The following is a 15,272-nucleotide window of genomic DNA, read 5'->3' as shown; positions in this document are numbered from 1 at the left end:
GGGATTACAGGCGTGAGCCACCGCTCTTTCTCTCTCTTGAACAGTCCATCATGATTTTCAGTGTTTTCTCTTTCTTGAGGCAGCTCTGTTCTACCACAGGTCCTTTGCTCTTTCTGTTCCCACTGCCTGATGTTCTTTTCCCTCAGAACTTCCCATGGCTGATGACTCTACATCTTTCAAGTCTCATCTGACATGTCACCTCCTCAGAGGGATCTTCCCTCGTCACTGATCTAAAAGGTTCCGCATTCCTCACATGTTACCTTCCTGTTAAACCACTTTTTGCTGTTTGAAACTATCTTATAACTTTACTGGTTGATTTCTTATCTCCTCCCATCAGAATAAACTCCATGAAGGATCGGAATCGTGTCTGCCTGCTCACCTCTGTTACATGAAGCATCTAAACCAGAAACCAATGCATCGTGGGTGTTATCTATTTGTTGAATGGCTTAATAATGATTTCACGATTGTCTCCTTACTTATTCCTAATCTTGCTCTTTTTGCTCTTTGCCTTAATCAGATTAGGCAGGATCTGTCTATCTCCTGATCTGTCTTCTGGTGCTTTCTTTTTAAATAACACCTTTTTCATTTTATTTATCACTTCCACTCATTTGTTTTTTCTATTTCATTAGTTGCAGAGTTTACCTTCCATTTCTTATTCCTATTCTTTTGGCTTTAAAATTGTATTTTCTATTTTCTTGAGTTAAATACTTAATCCATTTTGTTTTCAATATTTTTAAATAATAAATGTCTTTAAGACTACATTTTCATACTTGCCTGGCAGGGGAGATACCATGATCACGAAGGTGGTTTTCCCAGTGCCAGGCTTATCCATTGCACTCTGGATGTGCTGACCCCTGCAATTTCCCCAAATGTGGGAAACTCGACTGCATAATTTGTGGTAGTAGGGGACTGCGTTTGCACTTTCCCCTAAAAAAAAAAAAAAGACTACATTTTCCTCTGTGGGCAATATTAGCTACGTCTCACACATTTTGGTGTGAACAGTGTCTGCTTTTTATGATGCTAGGTAAGTTTCCATTTTGGTTCCGATTTTCCTCTGATTCAGGGGCTGTTTAGAAATAATAGCTATTTTTCAAGAAGTTAAAAATTTGAGGTTTCTTTTGATAATTTATTTTGAATTTTATTTGATTGTGAAATGAGAATGTGGCTTGGAAACATCTCTTCCCTGAAACTTCACTTTGCCGTTTACAAATTCTCACTAGACCAGAGTTTCCTTGCTCAGCCTGTTTCCTCATCTGTAAAGCAAGCACAATAAATAGTGGCTAAAGATTTATGCCGGGCGTGGTGGCTCATGCCTGTAATTCCAGCACTTTGGGAGGCCAAGGGGGGTGGATCACTTGAGGTCAGGATTTTGAGACCAGCCTCGCCAACATGGTGAAACCCCATCTCTACTAAAAATACAAAAATTAGCCAGGCATGGTGGCACACGCCTGTAATCCCAGCTACTGGGGAGGCTCAGGCAGGAGAATTGCTTGAACCTGGGAGGCAGATGTTGCAGTGAGCTGATCAAGCCACTGCACTCCAGCCTGGGCAACAGAGTGAGATACCATCTCAAAAAAAAAAAAAAAAAAAAAAAAAGAAAAGAAAAAAAGAGTTGCTATGGTCACCTGGGCTACGAGGCTTGTCTTGAAGCCACCTTATCCTAATAAACCCATTGTCTTTACTTATGTTGTATTTATATGTGAGTGGCCTTGATGCTGTCATGGACCACTAGAATACCCCAGGCCTAACAGGCAGCTCCTGATGCCAACTCAAATGCTAGTTCCACCAGGCGCGGTGGCTCATGCCGGTAATCCCAGCACTTTGGGAAGCCGAGGCAGGCAGATCACGAGGTCAGGAGTTCTAGACCAGCCTGGCCAACATGGTGAAACCTGGTCTCTACTAAAAGTACAAAAATCAGCTGGGTGTGGTGGTGTGCACCTTTATTCCCAGCTATTTGGGAGGCTGAGGCAGGAAAATGGCTTGAACCTGGGAGGCAGAGGTTCTAGTGAACCGAGATCACCCCACTGCACTGTAGCCTGAGCGACAGAGCAAGACTCTGTCTCAAAAAAAAAAAAAGAAAGAAAAGAAAAGAAATAAGGCTTTAAAGTTCGATGTGGTGACCCACGCCTGTAATCCCAGAATTTTGGGAGACAAAGGCAGGGGGATGCTTGAGGCCAGGAGTTCAAGACCAGCCTGGGCAACATAGGGAGACCTCATCTCTACAAATAACTTAAAAATTAGCCAGGTGTGGTGGCACGTGCCTGTAGTCCCAGCTACTCAGGAGTCTGAAGTAGGAGGATCACTTGAGACCAGGAGGTCGAGCCTGCAGTGAGCCGAGATCATGACACTGCACTCCAGCCTGGTTGACAAAGTGAGATCTTGTCTCATTAAAAAAACAAAAACAAAAACAAAACAAAAAAAAGAAAAACAGAACAAAACAGAAAACAAGGCTTTAATAGCAAGAGTACCTTAGATTTACATACGGTGCTTTGCAGCAAAGCCGCCGTGATGAAAGTTTCCGCTGACCGACCACGTATTGTGTGTGAAGCACTGCGCTCCGTAACTCACATATGTTGCTGCATTTCCTCTTCACAATAGCCTTGTGTGGAAGGTCTTATCGCCTCCCTTCTCCAAATGAGAAAATAGGATCAGAGAAATGTGATGTTGCCAAAAGCACCCAGCTCCTGAGTGTGTTCAGCCTGGGGGTGTCTGGCTCTTCCTACATCTGGAATCTTATCTCATTTGGTTCTTTACCTATCAGATTGAAAAGGTTCATTGTCATTCACTCAGCAAATATTTGAGCACCTGCGTCATGCCTTCTGTCCCACAGTATGCCAAATTCTAGACTAGGTGCTGGAGATAAAACAGGGAGCAAAACAGTGTCCTTTGTCCCCTGTCCCAGTTGGGAAGAAAGACCAAAGAAAAGACAAAGCAAAGCAAGGCAAAAACAGCACTTCAGAGTATGTATGATGCTAGGGAGCGACAGAGGCAGCTAAGATTCTCAACAGTTCCTTTCAGTACCAAACTGTTTTGCTTCTGTTGTGTTTTTCTTTTTCTTCTTGTTTTTTTTATTTTTTTTTTGAGATGGAGTCTTGTGCTGTCACGCAGACTGGAGTCCAGTGGCGCAATCTTGACTCACTGCAACCTCTGCCTCCCGGGTTCAAGTGATTCTCCTGCCTCAGCCTCCTGAGTAGCTGGGATTAGAGGCACCCACCATCATGCCTGGCTAATTTTTGTATTTTTAGTAGAGACCGGTTTCACCATGTTGGCCAGGGTGATCTCAAACTCTCAACCTCAGGTGACCCACCTGCCTCAGCCTCCCAAGGTGCTGGGATTACAGGTATACGCCCCGACACCTGGCCTCTATTTCATTTCTGATCATCTGTTCAGGCGGATTGACAGACACAAAAATGTGGTGTCTCTTGCCCTAAGTCTCCAGTGACTACTTTAGCCATGTCCCAGGATCAAGGAATGTACAATTTTGTTTTTGTTTTTTGACACAGGGGCTCGCTCTGTTGCCTAGGCTAGAGTACAGTGGTACAATCATAGCTCACTACAGCCTCATCCTTCCAGGCTCAAAGGATCCTCCCGTCTCAGCCTCCTGGGTAGTTGGAACTACAAACGTAACACTATCACACAGCTAATTTTTATACATTTTTTTGTAGCGATGCGGCCTCGCCATGTTGCCCAGGTTGGTCTTGAACTCCTGGCTTCAAGCGATCCTCCCACCTCGGCCTCCCAAAGTGCCAGCATTACAGGCGTGAGCCACTGTACCTGGCCCAGGGTTCTGTTGTAAGCATATCCTTCTTGTGGTGTGTCCTTTCTTCACTTGCTGGCCTGCTGTTTCTTGTTCCTGTGTAATCTGTCACTTTGTGGCACCTCCTTTTCCTCTGTGTTGACAGAGCCTGGCTTGTTCAGCCACTTTTTTGTCCCCTGGCGGTTTGACTTCCTTCCATGTTATTGCTATTATGTGTTACATAGCAATGAACTAGCCAGGACACATTGTTACTTATTCCCCTGGGTTGCTTCCTGGTTCTGGAATCCTCCTTCACTCTTCACATTTCTATTGATTTTTAGCCAAACTCGGGGGTTCACAAACTATGGCCACCCGCCTGTTTTTCTAAATAAAGTTTTATTGGAATGCCTGTTTGTTTACATGTTATCTGGGGCTGCTTCAGCCATGGGGGCAGAACTGAGAAGCTGAATAGCTGAGTGACAGAGACTACATATGGCCCCGGTGAGAGCAGAAAAAGAAACTGTTTTTCCTCTGTTCTCACACTACAACAATCAACACAGAAGACTTTTTTTTTTTTTTTTTTTGAGACAGAGTCTCACTCTGTCACCCAGGTTAGAGTGCTGTGGTACAATCTCAGCTCACTGCAACCTCCACCTCCCGGGTTCAAGTGATTCTCCCTCTTCAGCTGCCAGAGTAGTTGGGATTATAGGCAGCTGCCATCACGCCCAACTAATTTTTGTATTTTCAGTCAAGACAGAGTTTCACCATGTTGGCCAGGCTGGTCTCAAACTCCTGATCTCAGGTAATCTGCCCATCTCAGCCTCCCAAAGTGCTGAGATTATAGGGGTGAGCCAACTAGGCTGGCCACAGAAGACTTCTATGGCCAAATGTGTGTGGGTTTTTTCCCAAGCACTAAGCAGTGGACACCAGCAGGGCATCCCCCAATTCTACTCTGATGCTATCTACCTGAAGATAGCCTCAGGTCACATGAATTGAGGGCTCAGTCAAGACTGACCCTTCCTTCTCACCAGTCACAAGTCCAGGCCTCCAGAACTTCTGATAGACCCGCTTCAAATTGGAGTTCCCACGACCTGCTTTTTGGGTTTAATTAATTTGCCAGAGCAGCTCACAGAACTCAGGGAAACTTACTGATGTCTACCAGTTTAAGACAAGGCTCTTTTAAAGGATACAGTTAAATAGCCAGATGAGATGCACATGGTGAGGTCTGGAAGGGTCCTGAGCCGGTCCCCATAGGGTTGGGGCATGCCACCCTCCCAGAACGTCGATGAGTTCTGGTTCACCTTTCTATTAACCTCCATGTGTTCAGCTATCTGGAAGCTGAGTTTTGTTTTTTTTTTGTTTGTTTGTTTTTTTTTGAGACAGGATCTCACTCTGTCACCCAGGCTGGAGTGCATTGCACTTGGCTCACTGCAACCTCCGCCTCAAGAGTTCAGGCAGTTCCTGCCTCAGCCTCCTGAGTGAGCTGAGATTACAGGCCTGTGCCACCACATGCAGCTAATTTTTGCATTTTTAGTCGAGAAAGGGCTTCCCCATGTTGGTCAGGCTGGTCTCGAACTCCTGACCTCAAGTGATCCACCCACCTCAGCCTCCCAAAATGTTGGGATTATGGGCATGAGCCACCAGGCCTGGCCCTCTTGAGCCTTTGATGGGGACTTTGTTGGGTAGGCATGACTGAGGGTAGAAATGTGATTGAATGAAAAGGGGATGGTCTAACACTAATAGGCTGAGTGGAGAACCCCAGTGAGGCTGTCTGTTCAGAGTCTTCTCCACTTCTCTGTGCTGTATTCCTTCCTTCAGCGTATTGGGCGGGACCTTTCCGAAATGAGGGTTCTCAAGACCCACAATCAGAAAAGCAGGGGTGCTCATCAAAGCTTCTCCAAGGAGGTAACATCTGAGCTTTATTTGAAAAAATTCTTCAATCACGGAAAAGAGGTCTCCAGAAACATTAAGAAAAAAAACAAAAGTAATTGTAGGACAACTCATGGTTTTTAAACTATGCCGTTGTTTTCCTAAGCATGCATGTAGGTATGCAGGTATACATCTGGACGCCAGCCAATTGCTGGACATGGTGGCTCACATCTGGAATCCCAGCACTTTGGGAGGCCAAGGCAAGAAGACAGCTGGCGCCCAGGAGTTTAAGACCAGTCTAGGCAAGATGGCAAAACCCCATCTCTACAAAAATTATAAAAATTACCTGAGCATGGTGGCGTAGGCTTGTAGTACCAGCTACTTAGGAGGCTGAGGCGGGAGGATCGCATGAGCCCAGGAGGTTGAGGCTGAGATGAGCAACAATTGCACCACCGTACTCCAGCCTGGGTGACAGAGTGAGACTCCATCTCAAAAAAATAAAAAATTTAGACATCAGCCAAACTGCTGACATGAAAGTAGAGGTTTACACTTATTTTCCAGCAAGCAGATATTCACGTTACTTTTATAATAGATTTTTCAGCTGTGTCTGTGAACAAAAGCTATTTAGAGCACATATGCAAAAAAGTTGGGTCAGCAGAAGCAGCTTAGGGGTCAAGAGCATCTTCTCTGGGGTAAAAAATGCCCCCAGCTGGCTCAGTTGCTGGCTTTGTGACCTCAGGCAAGCTATGGCTTCAGTTTGTCTAGAGTAGCTGTTCCATTTGGATTTGTACCTAGAGGGAGGAGGCTAGGGGTGCTGCTGAACACCCTGCAATGAGCAGGACGGCTCCCCCACTTGTCAAGAGCAATGTGGAGAAGCCCTGTTCTAGAACAAGGGGCAATGTCGGCCTCAAAGAGCTGAGAACTCACATTGTGTAATGCACTTAGCATGGGCCCTGGCACATAGCTAGTGCTTAACAAATAGAAACTATTTTTATTACTGGACCTCCCCAAAAAGTAAAAAAAGATGTTGAGAGTGTGCAGGAAGTGGTGGTGCCAGGGAGCAATTCTGCTGAATCCCAACTCCAGCAGCTGGCTGGAAGGATCTCTGACCTTCTCCATAGCAACAATGGACTTCACGGGGTGTTTACCTGCCAAAGGGATGGCCTATACCAAGCTCCCCAATTCCTCCTGTTCAGTTTTTCTGGTTTGAATCTCATCTCCTGCCAGTAGTTTAGGGACATTCCCACTCGATCACCTGGTCTCTTATACATATTCAGCTGTCTTTCTCTTGGACATTCCCGGTGTTCAGAAAAAAACACAAACTTCTCTGGTGGGAAAACCAAAACCCGGACCCCATCTCAGCCCCCAGCCCCCAGCCTCGCATGCTTCCTGTAGCCCTGACCTCTCTCTACCCCTTTCCAGGAAATCTAAGAGACGTCCACACTGCCGCTATCTCCTCCTTCTACCACATTGGGTCAGCAAAACGGGTCCTGCCACATTTCCAACACCTGCCCATTGCCAAGTCACTGTTTCTCCCTCCCTCTTCCTCTTGTGTCGCTTGTCTGCTGCCTTCAGCGCTGCTGACCACTGTCCCTCTTGGCCTGCTCGGCCTCCCACCCTCCTGCCTGCTCACTCGTCCTCCTTTTCTCAACCTGCAGAGGCTGGGCCAAGGTCGCTGCCTTCTCTCACTCTGTGCTTTTTGTTCTCAATCCCCCGGCAATCTCATCCACTGCTGGGTCCTCACTAACCTCCACCCTGAGACTCCCCAGTCTACCATGGCCCTCACCCTGCCATCTCTGCCAAGTTGTCTCAAAACTCCCTGAACTCAGCAGTCACAATTGATCTCCTATCTGCCCCACCAATCTGGTCTGACTCCAGTGCCCCCGTCTCAGGGAATGGCCCTGTCATCAGTGCAAGTGCACAGCCCTACCTGCTGAAAACTCTCAAATCCATTGCTCTAAGGATGAAATGCAAATTCCTCACCCTGTCCTGCAAAGCCCTGCACTGCACGGCCCACGCCCACCTCCCCAGCCTGGCCGTCCCTGTGCACCCCCTGCCCTCCACTCCAGCCACACTGGCTTCCTCCCTGCCCTGCAGCTGTGCACCCATGTTCCTTGTCTCCCCTAGCTCACTCGCTCCCACCTTCCCTACATTCCCACCGGATGCCCGCCCTACCATGCACTCATCACCCACAGCTTCCTCTTCTGGAGCATGTATTGAGGATACAATTTTAGTCATAACTGCCAGTGAACCATAAGCTAACGAGACCACTGATCCTTATTTTCTCTATTATTGTGTCCCCAGCATCTGACACTATTAATATGTTTATTAATGTTTGTGAGTGTCAAACATTCAACACAAAGAAGTCATGATAATAATCTCTGAGCAGAATCAGGCAGATAAACCCTAGACTGATCCCAGAGAACCTTCTGGAATCAAACTCAATCAACCCTCACCATCCCCTTCACCCCCAAGTCCCCTTACTCAAGTGTCTTATTCAACTTTATTGGTACCACCTGGGTGATTCCTGAAAGAAAACCAGTGTGGGTGTTCCCTGGCAGCACCGTGGGCGCAGCGCCTCTGTTACACTGTGTAGTTATTCACTCAGTCCATCCACCTGCAACATGGCTCAGGCAGTATTTACCCCAGCAAGACCCAGAGCTCAGCTGAGCTGCCTGAAGTTGAACTCCTGTAGGAAAGGAAAGGAAAAAAGGAAAGACCCCACCCAAGGAGCCCACCTGTCCTAGACAAAGAGAAACAACCACCAAGGTTTGGTTCTTGAATATGTATTTTTTACTGAAAAAATCATTCATAAATTAACATACAAAAATGTACAAACACATGAGTAAATAATGTAATGACAAAGGACTATTTTTTGTGAAAAGTGTTTTTTAAAACATCTTTAGATTTCAGTGCAAAAATGTACCCCTGGCACCTCTTAAAACATAAGAGCAAGCTCAAAAACACGTAGTGATGGAAATAAGCTAGCTACGCTCAATGCTATTGTCAATGGTGGTGGATACAATCAATCCATGTGGCTGCTGCTCAGCTATTAATGTCTGTGGTAGAGGATCTCTTGACAAGAGGACCTATTATGTCAAAATGAGTATTCTTGTAAGTACTCCCTTTCCCCCAAAAACAGCATAACAGGGACACCTTTCCCTGCACACAGCAATCAAAGACAAGGTTAATTTAAGGGGCCACCCATCAGTAGCGATGAAGAATTTCAGCTGTCAACATATGCACAAGGTCACACTTGGTTCCTGTTTTTTTTAACATGACAATTCCACGCTATTAACGGCACACGGGCCTGGCTATACGTTTTTAACTATGACATTTCCCATATAATATTCAAGACCTGGTAGATGCATGACAGTTACATTCAGAGATTCCATACTCATCAGACAGACTTGGACGTGACCGCAAGGGTATCGAAGTGACCCCACTTTACGCAGTGAAAAGAGACCTTTCCTTTTGTTCTCTTATAAGCATTTCAAAAGTCAGGTGTTAGTCTTTTGCCAACAGTGTGTGCTTGATGGCAATTATGGTAATGTAGAGCTTCAAACAACACTGCCGCCTATAATTCAGAATCAGTCTGTACTGGCAAATCCTTCCAAATGACATCACAGTGTTGTCACAATGAAAGCAACTCACAGCCTTCTGTGAGGAAAAGGGAGAGGAGAATGAGAAGGGGAGAAAAGCTGCGGCAGGGACAAAGGCCCGATGGGGGTGGGGTTGCATGGTGGAGGGCGAAATGGGGTCGGGGTCCTTTATTGCTATATGCACCATAAAACAAAGGAAAACCAAATGAACCTCTGGGAGTAATGTTCCCTTGTGAAGGTATTTTAAAGCATGAAATGCTTAAAAGTTTTAAAAAACATATGCTATAGCTTACCAGCATTTTCAAGGGCAGGAGCCTGCTCTCTCATACGAGCCGATAAGAGCTTTGCAATGCAATTTATTTTCTAAATACCACTCTATTCTTCAAAAGAAAACACAAACATAAAAACAAGGCCTGGCCAATCACTCCCACAGTTTGCGGGGATCATATGTCCACAGAACCATCACATGCAACGAAAAAAGCCCTAACCCACACGTATATACACACACACACACCCCCCTACACACACCCATGTAAACCATGAAAATCAAGGAAGTTGAAGGCAAACAAGGCAATTAAAAAAAATACGAAGTACTCTTCAGAAAGTACTCCTCATCACAATATATAAATATGTTGTATGGAAAAGAAAGGAGGGGAGGGACTGGCATTTTCCAGATTTCTGCAGAAGCGGATGGGGACTACAAATTGAGGGCTTTGGTTCGGGGGAAAAAACAAAGAGGCACAAATTCCAATACAATTTAGAATATGACTTCAAGGCTGGGCATGATGGCCCACACCTGCCTATAATCCCAGTACTTTGGAAGTCAACGTGGGTGGATTGCTTGAGTCCAGGAATTTGAGAGGAGCCTGGGCAACATGGCGAAACCCCATCTCTACTAAAAATACAAAACATTAGCCAGGCATGGTGGTCTGCACCTGTAGTCCCAGCTACATGGAAGGCTGAGGTGGGAAAAGGCTTGAGCCTGGGAGATGGAGGCTGCAGTGAGCTGTGATGGTGCCGATGTACTCCAGCCCAGGTGACACAGCCAGACCCTGTCTTTAAAAAAAAAAAAAAAGAATATGACTTCAAAATGCAGGTGGGGGTGTAAGCAGCACACCTGGGCTCTTGCCATCTGGAGCTTTGTTAGTCTAATTTCAAAGCTTCAATCTGGTCTTTCCTGGATCCCAGCTGCCCCACAGCACACAAGTGTCACCGGCTCCCTGGCTCAATTCTTTCCTACTCCAGTGCTCCTTGGTTCTGTGTATCAGTTACTAATGTTGACAAAGAATCTTTCCAGAAACCAAAAAGGGAAACAGAGGAATCACTGAAGCCAGCTGGTAATGTAGGCACATTGTTCAGAAACTGTGGCCAAGTTTCCACAGAGAAAAGAAGGGGGGGAGGGGTTCCCATACAACCCCCCTCCCAAACCACATGCTGATAAAAGGACGAAACATGAAGCGGGGAGAGCCAGGGATGTGTGCGCAGCGAGCCGTGGAGGGCCTGCTTTGGGCAGGAAGCAGCCTGCTCTCCACTTAGCGGAGAGTGGGATGAGCGCATACGTGGCCAACAGGGAAGAGTGAGTCCACAGCAGAAGTCAAGGACAAGACCCGTGGGGAGAAAGAAAGGGGCAGAAGCCAGCTCCCGGCAATAAAGGTCGGGTTATTTTGTTCTTTTGTGACATGCCCTATATCCACTCCCTTCCCAAGGCAACAGCCATTCGGGAGATGATATCCTTCAACAGCATTTTAACTGAGTTCCTGTACTTGCCAACCAAATAAATGGTCTAATATATAAATCCTGGGTTTGAACTGGAGCCAGCTAGAAATTAAATTTTAAAAAGGCATTTTACATGGCTTATTTACAATTATACTTCTTCAAGAAGTGATTGTTATATATTTATGTCTATTTATCTTTCCCAAATACCCTCCCCTCCACCCTCTATCCCCACCCAAAGGTAATTTTTTTTAAAAAATGAAACCAAAGAGAACACCAGAGATATAGAAGAATGGTGTGGAGTTTCATTTGCTCTTCCTAAAACGCAGCTGCCCTGTGCTGGGTTTGCCTCTGCTCTGAAGGCCAAGAGGCTGCAAGGTCACATGTAGGGACAGGCTCCACGGCAGGACCACGGCAGATCACAGTTCATCACGGGTTCTGGAGACTGTGGCTAAGACAGGATGTGGGGTAGGAGACGGGGAGAGAGCAGCGGGACAGACGTCTGTCTTGTGAAAACAGAAAGCCAGTGCTGACGAAGGATGTCCCCAAGCTCACTCCCTCGGTCCCAGCAGCTGATCCAGTGAAGGCGTTTGTGCGTGTGCGGTCACATTTTCCCCCAAACCCTGTGATCCTTCATGAGACACTGTATTTCTGTTCTCTTGCTGTGTAGACCCCCCCCCACAAAAAAAAATCTCATCAGACTGCTTTCTTGGTGGCGGTGGGTAAAGCCAACATACATTCTCTCCTCTCAGTACTCGTTCACCTGAGCCAGCTCGGGTGTCAGGTTGACAGTTATGTTTTTATACAAGGCGTCATATGTGATGTTTGCAAAGTAGTTCAGGTTGTTGAGGCCATCCAGCCCTTGCCGTTCTTTTGACTTCCTCAGCAGGGCATACCTGTTTAGGGTCGGAACAGAGAAGAGGTGGCTCTGTGTGAGGATCCACACCTCTGCACTCAGACGATGCAGCCAATGGCAGCACTTCCATAGCACGAGGCGGGCGCACAGCTACTCTGCTATGCCAGGCTGAGTGCAGTTATTAGAATCACGTCCTGTGTTTAATGCCAGGTGCTTTACTTATTTCATTTAATGCCCACCCAGCCCCTGCTAGCAAATGAGGAAAGGCTTAGTCATGTTGGGTAACTTGGCCAAGGTCAGAGAGTGGGGAAGTGGAAGGGAAAAGATTAAAAATACAACAGATGAGAAAGTTCATACTCTGTATTCAGTGCCATTTTACTCCCACGAAAACGGAATTTCAGCAATTAGAATTGGTTGTCTGGAGCACAGTCTTTCCCACAATTTAGAAAAGACCAAAAAAAAAAAAAAAAGGTAACACAGCAACTGCAAGCACACAGACAGAAGCTCAGAACACCCATTCAGAATGGGAGCCTGCAAAAAGGGGCCAGCTGCTCTGTCACCTCAGGGACTTTCATCCAAGCTGGTTCTTCTCAAACTCCCCAAAGGCTACTGAGGAGACCACAATGCTGAAGACATAGAATGAGAGATTTCCTTAAAATAATCTTACTATTGACATTTTCACCAATGGTCTGATCCCCCTACTGGTCTGCCTCAGAGTTAAAATACATGCAACAACTGTCAAACAGCTGTCAGAACAGAGCCTTGGAGAGGGGAAGAGGAGGAGGGGCTGTAATATGCTCTAAGACATCTGGACATGAAAGTATAGGGGATACTTTCAAGAGACATAAATAAATTGCACCAACCTTCCAAGAAACTGGACTTCTCCTCGATGGTGATGAGGAATGGACTTGTACTTTCCTGTGTCACCCTCTGGCCGGCTCACAGAATAGCCTGCATTCTGGACTCTGTCCAAGACCAAGACAACGGGCTTTTAGATACAATGGTAATAGTCCAGGAGTGACCAAAGCCTACAAGCCATGTTACAAGCTTACCCTGGAAATCACACACAGCAAAAGCTTTCTCACTCACTCAAATGACTCACTGTGTCATTTGAAGTTAAGGGGGGGGGGAGAAAAGAAAAAGAAAACAAACTGAGTTAAAACTCAATTTTAACTGAATTAAAGTTTTCATGTGAACAGAAAAAATAGGCTGGGCTCAGTGGCTCATGCCTGTAATCCCAGCACTTTGGGAGGCTGAGGCGGGTGCATCACTTGAGATCAGGAGTTCGAGATCAGCCTGGCCAACATGGTGAAACCCCATCTCTACTAAAAATACAATTAGCCGGGCATGGTGGCACAGGCCTGTAATCCCAGCTACTCAGGAGTCTGAGACAGGAGAATCACTGGAACCCGGGAGGTGAAGGTTGCAGTGAGTAAAGATTTCGCCACCACAAGATTGAGCCTGTGCGACAAGAAAAAAATCCATCTCAAAAAAAAAAAAAAAGGAAAAAAGTACAGAAAGAAATGGCTACTTCTTGGGAATAAAATAGAATCAAACTGGGGATTAACACTTAGACACCTGTATCATCTGAATTTTTTTTTTTCTTAAGAGACAGGGTCCATTGCGTGTTGCCCAGGCTGGAGTGCAGTGGGGCCATCACGGTGCAGTGCAGCCTCGACCTCCCAGGCTCAAGTAATCCTCCCATCCCAACTGGGCCTCCTGAGTAGCTGGGACTACAGGCATGTGCCACCACAACTGGCTAATTTATTTTATTTTTTGTAGAGACGAGGTCTCACTGTTGCCCAGGCTGGTTTTGAATTCCTGGGCTCAAGTGATACTCAAGCCTCGGCCTTGCAAAGAGCTGGGATTACAGGTGTGAGCCACGGTACCCAGTCTATCATTTGAATTTTTATCAGCAAAATATTACTTGTAATTAACAATGAACACATACTTTTCAAAAACCAAGCTACAAAGTAAACAGATGCCAGGTGGAAGTTCTTTTGCCTTTGTTCCTTATTAGGTTACTATTTACTTACTCCATAAAAATATTAGTTTATTCCACTCACACACAGGATTGTTCACACAAATTTGTACAATACAAGCCTTATGTGATGACACAGCTAAGTCTATGTAGACATATCGCTAATATTCTACTCTTCAGTTTAGAGTGGTTCCAATGAAGTGGGTATTTAGTACACAGAATGTTGGTAAAGTGGAAAGTTTTGTTAGAACCTTATGACAGGAGGGCCACTTAGTTATAATATTCTTTAAGAGCCTTATTTGCATCCATTAAAGGACAGAACTTTAAAAAAGGAGACTTAATGGCTATATTTGCTTACAGGAATTTAGCAAAAGAATACTATATCACAGTCTAACTAGTGAGAAATGGAAAAGATTCTAATATATAACAGGAAATAGTTACATAAAGTGCATCTATATAATGGAATTAAATGGAGCCATTTAAGATCCTGTTTACAGAGTATTTAATATTGATGTAATTAAAGCATCTATTGAGAGCTTATCACACGTCAGATACGCCAGAGCTCCATACACATTACATCATTTGATCTTCACAATCTTGAGATCTGTGATTTTAAAAACTGATGCACAGAGATTTTAATTACTGTTCACCTGCCACTTTTTAAACACAAAATAAACTCAATGAAATGGTAACATGTTACTTCTTGGTGAGGGTTATTTATTTTATTTCTATACTGATCTGTATTTTACAATGAGCATATTCTTTATTATAAGAAAAAACTGCCAAATTATATTTTAAGTTTATTTTTCCATGTGAAAGGAGAAAAAAGAAAATAGCTGCTTTGGTGGGATATACAGTTTGTTTTTTAAGATATTATTTTTAAATTAAGATTTTTTAAAAAACACTTGCAATTTGTGTGTGTGTGTGTGTGTGTGTGTGTGTGTGTGTATTTTTTAAGACAGGTCTTAATCTGTCGCCCAAGCTAGAGTGCAGTGGCATAATCACAGTTCACTGTGGCCTCAAACTCTTAGGCTCAAATGATCCTCCCACCTCGGCCTCCCAAAGTGCTGGGATTACAAGTGTGAGCCACGACATCTGGTCAATTTCATTTTTTTTTTTTTTCTTAACTTTTTAAACTATAGCTACTAGAACATTTTAAATTACACACATGGTTTGCGTCATATTCCTATCTGATAGCATCGGCCTGCAGTTTAAGGTAGCATTTCTAGAAGACACCAAAAACAGCGCAGAGGTACCTGTTCCAGAGGTCGTCATCTTCTCCACCCCAGCCCCAGAAAGCATTAGGAAAGCCGTTGATTTTCCGAAACTGTTCCACTGTTAAGCCACTCACTCCGCCAAAAAACTCAGTATAAGGAAGCCTAGGAGGAGATGTGGGAAATCAATCATCTGTGTGTTACAGGGTAATTGTTTCCCCTAGAACATTATTCATTTGAGGACTAAAAACAGTGCTCTCTGTGCTCCTGACCTGAACTTTTTTTTTTTTTTTTTTTTTGA

The 15,272-nt window shown here is 45.0% G+C and overlaps 1 protein-coding gene, 1 long non-coding RNA gene and 1 other non-coding gene across 7 annotated transcripts in view; 1 reads left to right on the top strand and 2 right to left on the bottom strand.

The window, feature by feature from the left end:
• Positions 1-766: 766 nt before the first annotated feature.
• LOC116535234 lies at positions 767-930 on the top strand. The gene has a single exon (XR_004262111.1). It is a non-coding gene; the product is annotated as a U1 spliceosomal RNA (small nuclear RNA).
• Positions 931-2,410: 1,480 nt separating this feature from the next.
• On the bottom strand, positions 2,411-5,987 carry LOC116535195. The gene is made up of 2 exons (XR_004262082.1): positions 5,952-5,987; positions 2,411-2,754 (listed from the first exon to the last, which is right to left on the bottom strand). It is a non-coding gene; the product is annotated as an uncharacterized LOC116535195 (long non-coding RNA).
• Positions 5,988-8,383: 2,396 nt separating this feature from the next.
• The window catches only part of B4GALT5 (beta-1,4-galactosyltransferase 5), an 88,708-nt gene continuing 81,819 nt past the window's right edge, over positions 8,384-15,272 (bottom strand). The window contains exons 7-10 of one of the 5 annotated variants that reach the window (XM_032256025.1): positions 15,014-15,136; positions 12,640-12,741; positions 11,689-11,816; positions 8,384-9,892 (exon numbers count right to left, since the gene is read on the bottom strand). In XM_032256025.1, coding sequence (XP_032111916.1) covers positions 9,822-9,892; positions 11,689-11,816; positions 12,640-12,741; positions 15,014-15,136 — 424 coding nt within the window. In that variant the 3' untranslated portion in view covers positions 8,384-9,821. Of the gene's footprint in view, positions 11,817-11,985; positions 12,023-12,639; positions 12,742-12,828; positions 12,886-15,013; positions 15,137-15,272 lie in introns of those variants that run through there. The other 4 variants (XR_004262080.1, XM_032256027.1, XM_032256026.1 and 1 more) reach the window with 4 other exon arrangements.

This window comes from Sapajus apella, unplaced genomic scaffold (genome assembly GCF_009761245.1).
Source record: "Sapajus apella isolate SASKATOON/1434 unplaced genomic scaffold, GSC_monkey_1.0 scaffold92, whole genome shotgun sequence".
Classification (NCBI taxonomy): domain Eukaryota; kingdom Metazoa; phylum Chordata; class Mammalia; order Primates; family Cebidae; genus Sapajus; species Sapajus apella.
Note: the sequence above shows the minus strand (reverse complement) of the source record. Positions and strands in the feature narration are given on the sequence as shown.